At 36.4% G+C, this 13942-nt stretch overlaps 2 protein-coding genes across 5 annotated transcripts; one reads left to right on the forward strand and one right to left on the reverse strand.

Moving 5' to 3' along the window:
* Nucleotides 1-2735: 2735 nt before the first annotated feature.
* tefa (TEF transcription factor, PAR bZIP family member a) lies at nt 2736-10331 on the forward strand. 4 transcript variants are annotated; one of them, XM_017483598.3, is made up of 4 exons: nt 2736-2980; nt 5806-6186; nt 6650-6870; nt 7285-10331. In XM_017483598.3, the coding sequence occupies exons 1-4, from the start codon at nt 2890-2892 to the stop codon at nt 7498-7500; spliced, it is 909 nt and encodes a 302-aa protein (XP_017339087.1). In that variant the 5' UTR covers nt 2736-2889; the 3' UTR covers nt 7501-10331. The 4 variants fall into 4 exon arrangements, with proteins under 4 accessions (XP_017339087.1, XP_017339089.1, XP_017339085.1 ...); XM_017483600.3 differs by having other exon boundaries at nt 5809-6186; XM_017483596.3 differs by lacking the exon at nt 2736-2980 and adding an exon at nt 4592-4974.
* Nucleotides 10332-10383: 52 nt separating this feature from the next.
* phf5a (PHD finger protein 5A) lies at nt 10384-13478 on the reverse strand. Its single transcript, NM_001200932.1, is given in 4 exon segments — nt 10384-10581; nt 10723-10889; nt 11321-11344; nt 13386-13478. Coding segments are annotated over 4 exon segments (333 nt in total). The 5' UTR covers nt 13438-13478; the 3' UTR covers nt 10384-10491.
* Between the last annotated feature and the right edge of the window lie 464 nt (nt 13479-13942).

Raw genomic sequence — 13942 nt, forward strand, 5'->3', positions numbered from 1 at the left:
GAAGCTCTGGTGAACTCCATGCCCAGGAGGGTTAAGGCAGTGCTGGAAAATAATGGTGGACACACAAAATATTGACGCTTTGGGCCCAATTTGGACATTTTCACTTAGGGGTGCACTCACTTTTGTTGCCAGCGGTTTAGACATTAATGGCTGTGTTGTTATTTTGAGTGGATAGCAAATTTACACTGTTACACAAGCTGTACACTCACTACTTTACATTGTAGCAAAGTGTCATGTCTTCAGTGTTGTCACATGAAAAGATATAATCAAATATTTACAAAAATGTGAGGGGTGTACTCACTGTTGTGAGATACTGTAGACGGTTTACTAAACAGACCAAATGAGACCAGTTGTGAGTAGCATGATCTTTTCTTAAAGCTGTTGATGTAAGAATTTTTTATTTTCACCCTCTTTAGTGGGAAAAAAACAGCCATTGACACCTACTTGCAGAACATCATTTTATAACATGTTTCATAACAAAATACTTCACCTGTTCATCAGGAAAGCAGCTAAACTGTTGAATTAGATATCTTTCATGCCTTAATTTGGGGCATGTTGACACATGATGTACCTGAGCTGATGTGTGGAAAATTTCCACCACTGATGACCTGACGAACATCTGAAGCATTTTGTTAGGAAACAAAATGTTATACAGTGTAGCATTTTTTATAGCATTTTTTCTACTAAAGAAAAATTCTAAATTCTTACCTCAAGCAATCAATTGATTTGATTGATTTATTTTTTTAGAACATGGCCAGTAGTTTTAAATGACCAATTCTTTTGCTTGATTAAATATCTAACCATAATCTCTTTGGATCTGGGGTCTGTTCCAGAAAGAGTTCTATATTCAAAATTGATTATACAGTAAAATTTGTCTAATAATATGACATGTAAAATACCTGCAAATTGAATTATGTGCATGCTTCTAAGCCTAACAATTTATTGTTTCAATGATGTACATAAGTAACTTAATACAATTTTACTCAAGAATATTAATTGATTTAAAAAAAACATATTTTGAGAACAAATATCTATACTCGTGTGATTTCACCAACTCGCCATAAAATAGACAATGTGTTACATGTACAGCTCTGTAGAAACATACTTTGTGTGTACCATAGCAAAAGCATTTATAAAAAGCTTCAACATTTGGCATGCTGGAACATTGCAGGGTTGTCAGACTATCTATATATCATTTTCCAGGTTAGTTTCAGACTACAACTTGTCACTCAGTGCGTTTACATGGACAACAATAATCCACTATTAACCCGATTAAGACAACACTGATTAAGAAACTACCATGTAAACAGCTATTTTTAATTACCTTAATCTGATTAAGGTCATACTCAAAGTAAACACTAATTGAATTAAGACATTTGGAGTATTCCTGTTTTAGTCGCATTATCGACGTGTATTACAGACATGTAAACACCTTAATCACACTATTAACGTCGTGTGAGAGTTTTCACCACATTTTGTGACAGGACACGATCACACATGGCACTGCTCAACATTTCACCGCGAACAAGAGAGTACGGCTGCGTCCCAAACCGCATACTTGCCTACTATAGGCCTGTAGTGGGGAAAAATACATGTATCTCGGCTCCTATATAAACGGTAAGTACGCGGTTTGGGACGCAGCCCAACGGCTTCAAGCAGTCATCTATTTGCACGTACAGCATGACAAATAATTAACTGCATTTAAAGCGTTCATAAAAAATTTAATAAAAACACCCAAAATTGTATACGGTACCATAACGAAGACGAACTGTATGTTGATGCGTGAAATTCTGGAGGGACATCAGAAGGCGTGGCGCGGTGACGTAATGACGAGTGCCGTTAATCTAATTATGTTCTATAACGTGTAAAACGGGTACATGATAGGAGTATTCTAAAAGCGACTCATGTAAACACCTTAATCACATTATTATCTTACTCAGTGTAAGGTCAATAATTAGATTACTGCTGTCCATGTAAACGTAGTCAGTTTGTTACATGTACAGCTCTGTAGAAACATGCTTTGTGTGTACCATAGCAAAAGCATTTATAAAAAGCTACAACATTTGGCATGCTGGAACACTACAGGCTTGTCAGACTATCTATACATCATTTTCCAGGTTAGTTTCAGATTACCAGTTGTCACTGAAACTGGTATGGATGTTGTCTAATCCTTGTTGGAACTCCGGGTTTTGACGGATCTCAAATTATGTTAGCAGGCTAATTTGCAAATCCTACTTTCTTAAAGTGAACCCTAGAGGGAGAAAGCTGATTTAAACTCGATTTGCTGCGAACGGCCTCGTAGAGTGTGATAGGAAGAGGTCTGACACCACGTTATCCTGATGTTAATACCTCTACCATGCTTGCTATTCAGAGAGCACATCAGATCATATACTAATATCAAGACTAATCATTGTATTTATTTTATTACAAATTTGAGAATACTACACCATTAGATACTTTTTCTTCATTATTATTCAACATTTCTAGTGGTCACTGGTCAAAGAAAACATGGTTAATATTTCAGATGTAATAATGTTCAAAGTACTTTTTTTTTTTTTTTTTAATGAAACAGTAGGTTGGATAGTGTCAGTATTAATGTTGGCTTAATTTCATGAAACAGATATAGACACGTGCTTTTGGTCTGCTTAGATAACCTATCTTCATTCCTATTGGCTGCCAAGAGAACTATGAGAACTTCCAACAGCCAATCACACACATCAAAGCGCAGTGAGTAATTATCCTCAGAGAGACTGAGCTGCTGTTTATGATCTGTGCGCAGAAGTTAGGTAACTTCGCACAGCTTGTGGTTATCGGAAGGTTTCGTTCTCTGAAGACTGTGAAGAACCTTCAGGCTTGTCTTCATTCATAATTTGATTTGTTAGTTAAAACATGAGTTGTACTGAAATGTCTTCAGATATTCCGGAGCTATTCAAAGCCCTGCTCGAGCACCCTTTCTCCTTCTCCCCTATTAATGAGGACGGTAAGTGTATAAAACTCAGTTCTGCAACTGGGTTGTGGTAATATTTTTGCTGACTGTTTTAACAGCAAGATTATTCTGTAATTCATGCACGTTACTGATCTTCAGTGTTATTTATTATATTGATCGTTTGCACAGTCAATTTAAACGGTATGCTATTTCTTATTAAGATTTGTCAGTTTGGTGACTTTTTTTTTTTTTTTTTTACATTTGTTTTGTAAATTTTTATTTATTTATTTATTTTTAAAAGTTGTATGCATTGTTGAAATGACTACTAGAACTTATTATTGTACAATAAATTGCTGAGTTTGGATCATAGCAATACACTGTAACGTGCATATGACGAAATGTTAAATTCAGCTGCAAACCCTTACCGTGAATATCACCAGTCCAATGCTATGACAACCTGTTAAATTCTCATAAACTCATGAATTAATGAGCAGATTTAATAGAGCAGGTACTGGGTTTCTCGCCTGAAGTTGTGCACCACTGACCCAGAAGACAAGGCAATGTTTTGATTAGATTAGATTAGATTAGATTAGGGTTTTTCATTTAGCCACACATCTTCTCACTAGGAGATGCTTAATATGTTTACACTCAAAATATAATATAAATAACCTTCTTTTGCATACAAATATGTCCTTACATCACGAAATCAAAACAGAAGATATAAATCAATGTCGAGATGAACTGAACCGAGATGCCAAATTAACCGCAATTAGGTATTTATCTGATTTAGTATCACATATTTAGTTATTAACATGCATGTCTAGGTAACCTAGTTTGACAGCAAAAGGGGTAATGTTAATCTTTTATATGGTCATCTTGAGGGAGCATTTTGTAACTAAGAAACATCACTCTTGGTTAGATTTGGGTATCGTTACTACAAGATTTGGGTAAAGTTACTACAGTAGTATGCAGGGACCACGTGCCCATTTAAGCGTGTTTTGCTATTATTCAACAAAGTCTGAGTGACGCAGTTTGGCTTCTTTGGTAACAGGAATTCCTGGCAACGTCTATAAATCTCGCGAGAGTTTGTACATGAACGCGGCACCGCCTTGTAGCTACCAGCTGTCTCATTGGTCCGTCTGCGTGTTTCCTTTCTGATAACGGCACGTGCAGGGCCATGTGATCGTGTGTGCGCGCGCTCGTTCATGTAATGTGTTCCTAAGAAGTGGATTAATTATTCATTTACTAAGCCTTCTACTGTAATTTTTTTGGTGTATAAATATTATAGAAATGTGATATAAATTTGCAGTGAGCTTACCAATAAAACACGATTCATACAAAAGTATTCTACAATGCGTTGTGTTCTACACCGTGATATTTTACCCATTTAAGATTTATTACTGAAGTACACTGTAGTTAATCTGCATCCCTCGTCGTGTGTATGAGTTTTGATAAATTAGATTGGATTATTTGGAACAGATTTCATTGAATTCTGACGTCGACCCTATAGATCAGCGTGTGTGAGAGAGAGAGAGAGAGAGAGAGAGAGAGAGAGAGAGAGAGAGTGAGTGAGTGAGTGAGTGTGTGTGTGTGTGTGTGTGTGTGTGTGTGTGTGTGTGTGTGTGTGTGTGTGTGTGTGTGGGTGGGGGGGCGGGTTGGTGGTTTGCGCGAGGGGTGGTAACACATGCAGCGTCCGCGTTCACTTCAGTATGGCCGCCCGCGCAGGTCTAATCTCGATATATTATTCATGTTTGAGAAGTGTGATTGGTCAGTCCGTCCAAGTGGACGGGGTTTAATGTGAATATGAAACAAGCTGTTTGTTTGCAACATGGAGAATGTGGTGAAAGGCAGCGGCCTTGTTTATAGGGTGCGGTAGTGTCTGTTAGTGTTTTCGCAGAAATTAGTCCCAAAACAAGGAAGACGTTCGTACAAAATGTCCTCGGTATCGGTATGTTTGGACGAAGGGAACAGTCCTCCGGCTGGGTTTCCAGTGGCGTTAAAGAAAGTGCTGGAAATTCCTCCGCCGAATTTGTTGGACTGTGCAGATGGTACGTAGGTCAGATTTCTTACCGAGTTGTGTACACGCTGTTATGGATGCCATGTAGGAAAAAAAAAACAACTCGTTGAAAGTGTGAAGAAGACAAATAAAGCAAGTAAAAGGGCAAGTAGTCCTATAGGCATAAATATGTAGCCTATAGCTATAGTCTTCAAGATATAACACACATTGTACATGTCAAGTATATAGTGCATATTAAGAGCAATACTTGATGCATGCCCTGTATTGTAGTGGTATAATATACATGTTTTGGTTTAGACGCCAGCAAAGCAATACTCGAAAATCCGTTCAATGATAATGTTTACAAAAATAAATTGTTTAAAACATAAAATAAAAAAAGGAACAGTCAGGCAATGTAATAAGTGAACTAACAATACCCATACACTCCCAGAGAATAATATTGTCTTATTTTTCATTTTGCTCAACCTTAGTCATAGTTAGTGGTCACAATTAAACAAGTGAGAGAAAAACAGTGTAGGCTTTTCAATAAGTTGTGGTTTATGTACGGTGAACGTTTAAATAGTCATTTAATAGTTGAAATGAATTCAGCTCTAGCTTTTCATCTCATGACCGTGGTTTCCATGCTGTATCTGTACCAGCTGGACCTGTGTATATCTTCTGTGTGTTTCTAGAATTAATGCAGCATCTCCTGTATTGCCACAATCATTAACATAGGTTGATTTAGTAACCATGCTTGTTTCATATAAGCTATCCAATTTTCAAGCATATGTTCAGGTCTCAATGTTTATTGTAAAAAAAAAAAAAATAATAATAAAAAAAAAAAAGAATTTTACACTAATATAAGTGTTTTTGTTTTCCCCAGAAGATGAGAAAGAGAAGCTTTCTGGAGATGAAGCGAACTCTGTAGGGGGAGTCAGTGGATTGGGGCCATCAGCTGCCTTGACCCCTGCTATCTGGGACAAGACAATTCCATATGATGGCAAAACCTTTCATCTTGAGTACATGGATCTGGAGGAATTTCTCATGGAGAATGGTATCCCTGCTTCTGAACAAGTCCAGCAGAAGAACCTTGCAAAAGAGAGCTCCAAGCATCTTCTAGAGAAAACTGTCACTATCATTCCAAAGACAGAACCTAGTTCAGCAGATCCCATCTCTCTTCTACCAACCATGGAGCTGGAACAGTGTGAAGAAGAAGTAGTAACAACTGTTATATCAACCTCTGACTCAGCGCAGACCAAAACAGGTCAGCATAGCGGGGGAATGGTAAACACGGGTTGTGGCCATGGACCAATAGAAATTTGTGTATTCCAAATTCACCTAATGTATCTCTTGAAACATTTGGTAATTAGCTCGTTGGCTGAATCTGGTGTATACAATGAAGTAGATAAAAACTGCAGTGTTGTGTACACCCTGATACGAGTTTAGTGATGCTTTGTTTAAAAAAGATTCAGAAAACGTGGAAAAATGAGTAATAAAATAACACGGTTTATTTTCAAGTTCTATTGCACATAGAAATTCAGTAAAATCAACTTCACTCTCAAGAACCTAATAGACCCCAGAGGTTTATTTGGGTTCACTGAATAGTAAAAGAACAAACATAATCTACAGAATATCAATGATGTTCTTTAAGAAATCACAAATATGAGTGATGTTCCTGTGTGTTGTAAGTGCTCCAGCTCAGTGCATACTCTGACCACACATTTCAGACCTAACCAGAACGGAGGAATGTCTGACGCCAGACCCCATTGACCCAGAGGACATTGAGATAGCAGTGGATTTTGAGCCCGATCCTGCAGACCTTGTGCTTTCAAGCCTACCCGGAGGAGAACTCTTCGACCCTCGCAAGCATCGCTTCAATGAAGAGGATCTCAAACCACAACCAATGATCAAGAAAGCCAAGAAAATATTTGTGCCTGAAGATCATAAGGTAGGTGTTTAATTTCAGCTAGAAGTGTGTGCAGGACTTTTTGTTTGTCTATTTTACACCACTCTTGACCAATTCTGCTGACTCCTGTGTAAAGTTTGACCAGTGCCCCCTTACTCCCACAGTTATTGTTTTTGTTTGTCCTTGCCCATGATATTTCCTAAAAAAATCAGTTGGTTCTATTTCTCAGAATATAAACAAATTAGTCATTTAAACCACAGTGACCCTGACTTTTTTTGGGTGTGTCCCCCAGTGCACACCTTTACTTTCAGACACCGTTTTTAGGAAAGTATTTTTCATTATTTTAAAACAGTAATACCAATTATGCAAAAACGTTTCTAAAGCAAGCGATGCTTTTAATGCAGAGTTCACATTGTCCTTGCATTGTATTCAACACTTTTTTGCAAACTATTCCAGGATGAAAAATATTGGCAAAGGAGGAAGAAGAATAACATCGCAGCAAAACGTTCCCGGGAAGCTAGGCGGCTGAAGGAGAATCAGATCACAGTCCGTGCAGCCTTCTTGGAGCATGAGAACATGGCCCTGAGGCAGGAGGTAGCTGAGCTTCGCAAGGACTTGGGACGCTGCAAGAAAATCGTGGCTTGCTATGAAGTGAAATACGGATCACTGTAAGAGACTGATCCCAGGAAACAACAGCTGGACGATTTGCATTTTCAAAAGAAGTCAGTAAATCCACTCTCTCATGACTAAACTGAAATGTTTACTACGGTCACATTTTTGCCTTTTTATGATGCTATGTTCAATGAAAGCAAACTTATCTGCCTAACTGTAAGTTATATCAATCCAATCCAATTGTCATTGTTTATAATTAAAATTTATTTTTAAAATTATATTGTAACTTTTATTAACAGTTTATATAAATCGTCCCTACAATGGGTGTTCATAAACATTGCTTAAATATTTTATAAAGCAATACCGGAGTATGTATTTAAGGCTTATGTCAAAGTCTGTGAGATGACGACAAAGATTTTAGGAAGTGTATTGGTTAGTCTTTACATGAAACCGAGAAGAGGCCAAGAATATTAATATGGTGTACATATTGTTATATCTGTATTTTTCAAACATTTTTAAAAAGGTTTCATAAAGTACCCCCTTGTCATCTTGCCCTTGAAGAAATGTATTTAGTGTATTGAATACTTTTCAGCTGAAGTATTAATATGCATTTGCATTCAACGCTACAATGAACTCAAAACAATTTCTTGTTTATGAAGCCAATATGCCAGCCATATGAATAATTTTAATACCCTCAAAATAAAGTAGTAATCAAATTTGTATTTATAAGTTCGAAACACTGTATGTTCTCAAATTGATACATTTTAAATAAAAAAAAAGCAATGATCTCAGTCAGCCCTTAATCATAATTAAGGGTTCATTCTTCTCCCATTGATATTAAGACAAAGTCCCATAAAACCTCACTTTTGACACAAGCCTTTCATGAATACTCCAGCATGCTTGTGTTATGAATTTTATAATGGCCCTGTGCCAGTACACTTCGTGTTAAAGAGGGGTTTTTTTTTTTTTTAAAAAAAGGTGGGTTACTTTATTATGCTTTAAATCCCCTTCGACATTCTTCCTGGAAGCATGAAGAGAATTATGCTTGAAATTCAGATTGAATTGGTCATGTGAGCAATTGGGATAGGGTGATGGAAAAACAAAGAAAGTTAGCCACGTGACCACTAAACTACATTGAAAATAACAAATTGGCTGATGTGTATTTAATTGAGCAATTTTATTGTTACAATTTAATAAAGATAAATAATTAATTCTATTTATTGGTTTGTTTTTAATTTTGTACATTTTCAGCTGTGGTGAAAGTTAAAGGGGCTGTTTAGATCTTTCTGCTCAAAAGCATAACCATTACTCATGTTTGATGGCAGCGCTTCTTTTTCAGGGTAGTAAAATGACCATACTGTCTGAAGCACTATTCGGACAGGACTAGTTTTCCAGGGGGTGTAGAAGTTAGCGTTTCACAGATGTACTTCGTGATTTTAATCCCGTCTAAATCTGCCAAGTCTGTTTTTTTTCATACACAACCTATTTAAAAAAAAAAACTATTATTTAATAATAATAAATAAAACAAATTCCAGAGTAAATTACCCACTGGTCTTCAGTTAACTCTGTGATCCTCCCACTTGAATGCGAATGTCTGTGACTGCGGATAATATCTTTTCACAGTGCTTTTCCTTGTGTGTTTTGGCCAACGTGAACTACAGTAGAAGCGCTTACATGCATGTTTTCTGCTTGCTGCGTTCAATCCAGTCTGTATGTAGACGTTTTTGCTACCCGGTGAAGAAATTTTTAAAAAATTTAATCAACAAGAAGAGCCAAATCACAAATTGCTAGGATTACTCACCTTCATTTCTTCATTAAATTATATAATATTTTACTTGTATAAGTAATCATGTCTTTATTTTAGTGGGTTTATTATAAGCAGCCAGTTCTATAAAATCATGTTTTTGTTTTTTAAATAAGTAATTTTACTTAATTAAAATTGTCAATAAATTAAGAAAATTGATTTTTTTTAAATTTATTTAAAAGTACGTAAGCATGCATCCAGAGCACATGAACTTCTACAACACCCAGATGTACAAAACACTCCCGCCTCTGTAATAAACACAGATGTTAGTCCCGTCCGAATCAGTACATGGAATCACAGACGTCAGGTGATTGAGAATTGTAACTCAAACTACGTTTAGAAAACTATTCCCGTCTGAAAAGTGCTTAAGATTAGAGTTTATCAGGGACAACTTTTGCATCTCCTTATCTGTGCATTTACTTGAGCTGCTTTTGAATTATCTGTAAATATAGATAAAATACAGTTAATGGCATTGTGTCTCAGTACCATCTTGACAACCTATTAGAAGTTCAGCTGATATATTAGTGCTTCCTAAAAGGAATAACATGTCTCTTTCTTCCAGGATGAAACTGTCTACCAGGCACAGAGTAAATGCTTTTTAAGCAAATAAATCTATTTAGCCGTTTAATTCTGATTGGTCACCCGAAAGGGGTGGTTTACTGACCAGCTTCAAGGTTCAAAATGCAAATAATTGGATTTCCAGGTTCTAACTAGAAATAGATATGTATAATTATTTGTATTGCATGTCTAATCAAAGCTTTTTCATGTTGAAAGGATACTTTGTTTCTATATGTAAAAAATCTTCCTTGGTCTGGAGTCACCGTCACTCTAGTTCATGCATGTTATTGAACAAACATCATTCCAACTCGTGATCTGTAGAGATGGAGTCCAGTTCTCTGCTTTAACATACCTACCAGGGCTGGTGAATAACTGATAAGTGGTATCATGCGTTTGTGAACAGGGAAATCATTAAACTGTACTGTTATGACCTCTGGTTTATATAATATTGCTTTTTTTTAATTAAAACTTCCTGTGCTGAATGTTCCATGCTTGTTCCACATTATTAAAGAGTGTCTTCTCAATATGATTCTTTGTACTGTTTTACTTCACAGCTAGTAGAGTGACAAACTGCAACAGCATACTGTATAACAGTTTTATTTATTAATTTTTTTTTTTTGGGGGGGGTACTTGTACAAAAGATAGCTGCTGAAAACATGTAAAAGGTCATCTTCCAAATTCCCACAGCTTCACCTCTTCTTGAAGCCATATTTTTTTCTCTCATAAAAGAGGTCAGTCTTCGAGCTGCCGAGGTTCACGATCTTGGGACAACCGTCTCGCTGTACAGCAGAGAGAAGAAAAAAACATTAGCAAGCAAAGCTAGGAGAAGTTTGCATAATTGCATTATGTTTTTCTTACCCACAGATAAAACCGATCTCCTAGTGACAAGGACAGAAAAAATTCAATAGAAGTTTACTTACATCTTTTTCCTGAATGGTGCATTCCTTGCAGTAGTAAGCATCTGATACCCCTGGACCTCCACATATCACACAGCGTCCTTGATATGAGCCGTAGTTACATTCGTCACATATGCGTACAAGTGTGCAAGGCCTGACGTAAGAGTCGCAGATAACACACTTCCCATCACCTGAAGACAAGTTTGACACATTAGATAAAACATATGAAGCTTACAGAATATGAAAGGCTTAAAGGATAATCAGTGTTAAATGTTTTCACATGCAATAGAAATTAAAACATTTAACACAACTACCATTAAGACAGGAAGGCACAATATTATTGTACTATACTGAAAAGTCTCATGCTTACTGATGACTCCACATTGGTGGCAGAAATATACTTCTAGATAATACAACAATGATGTGATCTATTTTTCAAATGACATGAAACAGATCTGAGACTGAAAATGTTAAAGCAGATGACTCACAGAACATGTTAGTACAACAGATTAATTAATGCTGCTGAAAATAGTTAATTAAATCTACGTATTCTCACCACTGCCTATAACTGTCAAATACAAAGTATAGACTGAGCTCTACTGTGTTTTCTTTTAAAACTTACATTTTTCACAAAGTCTCCCAATGGCTGCAAAGGAAAAAGAGAAAGAAGTAAATCAACAAGTCCACAATGTCTTTTCATTAGTAAGCTCTGTCTAAAGCCTCCTTATTAGTTATTCTGCTTATTCTTCAAATGCTTTTTAACACCTCTATTTGATTTATTTTGTGAGAAATTACAAGGATGTGGTCTTTACCAGTGCATTTGTGAACTAAATAGGAAACTTTCAGGAGCAGCACTTTAGTATCAATATTCAGAAACCTCAGTCTGGGGCTCTCAAATGTGGAATTTACTAACTTGGCCCAAATAAAGACATTGTTTATGGAAGTACCTCACTCCAATTGCTGCTGTTTTCTGTCTTAGTGAGAGAATATCACATTTAAAAGCTCTGCTTTAATACATGTGAGGGTGTTACTATGGCTATGTTGATATTTTCATATTAAAAATATATTTATATGACTGCTTTATATTCAGTTGAGTGTTCAGTGGGGATAAATCAAAGGTCCGACAAGGAGACCAAAAAAAATCTTTATCTAAGGTGAAAGATTCTGTCAGGGGCCAAAATTTCTGCTGGTGCCCCTTAATATAGTATTTTTGTAACCATGATGTACATTTACATTTATTCACATAGCAGACGCTTTTATCCAAAGTGACTTACAAATGAGAAAGATACAAGCAAATGATATCAAGCAGAGAACAATACAAGAAGTGCTACCATACGAGATCTATTAATTGAATTCCAGAAGAAGCAAAGTGCAGAGTAGAGGTGTAAGTGCATTTTTTTTTTAATGAGTTTGTTAGGTGTTCATAGAAGAGGTGGGTCTTTGGTTGTTTTTTGAAGATGGTGAGAGATTCTAGTTATTGATGATGTAAAGTTATATAGACCTCAACTGTATAAATTATGATTGTCTAAATATTACTTACATTAAAAAGTAAACAGTATGTCTGAAATAATAAAAATAAATAACAGTTTAAGACTGTTGCATGATGCAAGGAGGTTTAAAAAAAAAAAACGAAAAAAAGAAAGGGGGGGGGGGGGGGGTTTAAAAAACCTAAGCTGATCCATGGAGTCTGGCACAAAAGCATGTTTTACTTCATTTTTTGTTAATTATTTGTTTGATGTTTTATGTAAAAGTTATTAAAGACTGAGAAAGAAAGGTAGTCTACAGAGCTATAGAGATTTATGTTAATTTATAGTAATGCTCAAGTGATTTACAGCTTACATCTTTCTAAAACATTAAAAAGAGCCTTAAACTGGCTCTCTTTAAGCATGGACGCTATGCATTAAAAGTTTAATAGCGATACAAGACACAAATGTGTAATTCTGCAGTCCAAAACTCCACTCCAGGGACTCCGTAATACAGTAATCCTGTAATACACAACTCTTACAGGAGGTGTAAACATTTACTGATGCTCAAGAAGGCAACACAATACATTAAGAGCCAGGGGGTCTAAACATCTTATGTGAAAATAAGAACTTTAAACAAAATAACACACCGAGCGGACTGTTCAAAAGTTTACACCCCCCTGGCTCTTAATGTATCGCGATGCCTTCTGGAACATCAGTGAACGTTTGCACCTTATGTAATAGTTGTGTACGAGTCCCTCAGTTGTACTAAGTGTGAAAAGATGGATCTCAACTTCATATAGCCGCTGTTGGAAAAGATGATGTTGGAAAAGCAGAGAATGTGCAGGACCTGGAGGATTTTTTTGAAGAACAGTGGGCAGTTTAACTGCTCAGGACAAATAAGGGACTCATGTACTTAAAATTCATCACAAAACATTTTTTAAAAATCCTGGATCATCCAGGTAACGACACACAGTGTTAAGAATCAAGGGTATGTAAACTTTTGAACGGGTTCATTTGTGTAAATTCAGTTAAGAAGAATTTAGCAGAAATACTAAACCACAACAACGAGCTTTGCTAAACTTGCTAAACTTGCTAACTTAGCTAACAACGTGGCTAATTAGTTACATCCTGGATAACCCTGCGTTCATAAAGATCGATTGTAAACCGCATCTGTGTGTCTGCTCTCTGATATCTGTAATGCACCTCAACAGTAGTTCTTACCGACACCCGCTTGCTTTCTGCAGAAAATCAAATCCGGATGATGTTTAGCCATTTTGTACTAGCCGAGATAGAGTCGACTCCACGACACTTTGTCGTAGTAACGTCACTGTTGACCTTTCACCCCACTCTTCTTCTCCACAAAGCGGCGCGCGCGCACACTGCCGCCTTCTGGTCCGTCAGACACAGGTCGACTAAGTCAAGAGTCGATTATTAGTCATTGGCACAGTTGCACTGGGTACATTGGGCATTGAAATGCTTGTGATGAGGCTCGGATTTAAACATTGACAGTACAAACAGTTATTTACATTTATGGCATTTGACATGAGCAGAAACATATTTGGACACTAAGGCAGAGATGAAACTGTGATGATGAATGAGACAGTGATGTACAACAACAGAGTAAAGTGACATCTGCTATTAAATGATTACAATGGTTGAGTAAAAGTGACATGACATAATTAACTATTTGTTAGATAACTATTAAGTTAACTATTTGTTTAATCACCCAAACATGAAATAATAATAATAATAATGAGTAATGAGTCTTTATTAGTAAC

Source organism: Ictalurus punctatus, chromosome 13 (assembly GCF_001660625.3).
Source record: "Ictalurus punctatus breed USDA103 chromosome 13, Coco_2.0, whole genome shotgun sequence".
In the NCBI taxonomy this organism is placed as follows: Eukaryota; Metazoa; Chordata; class Actinopteri; order Siluriformes; family Ictaluridae; genus Ictalurus; species Ictalurus punctatus.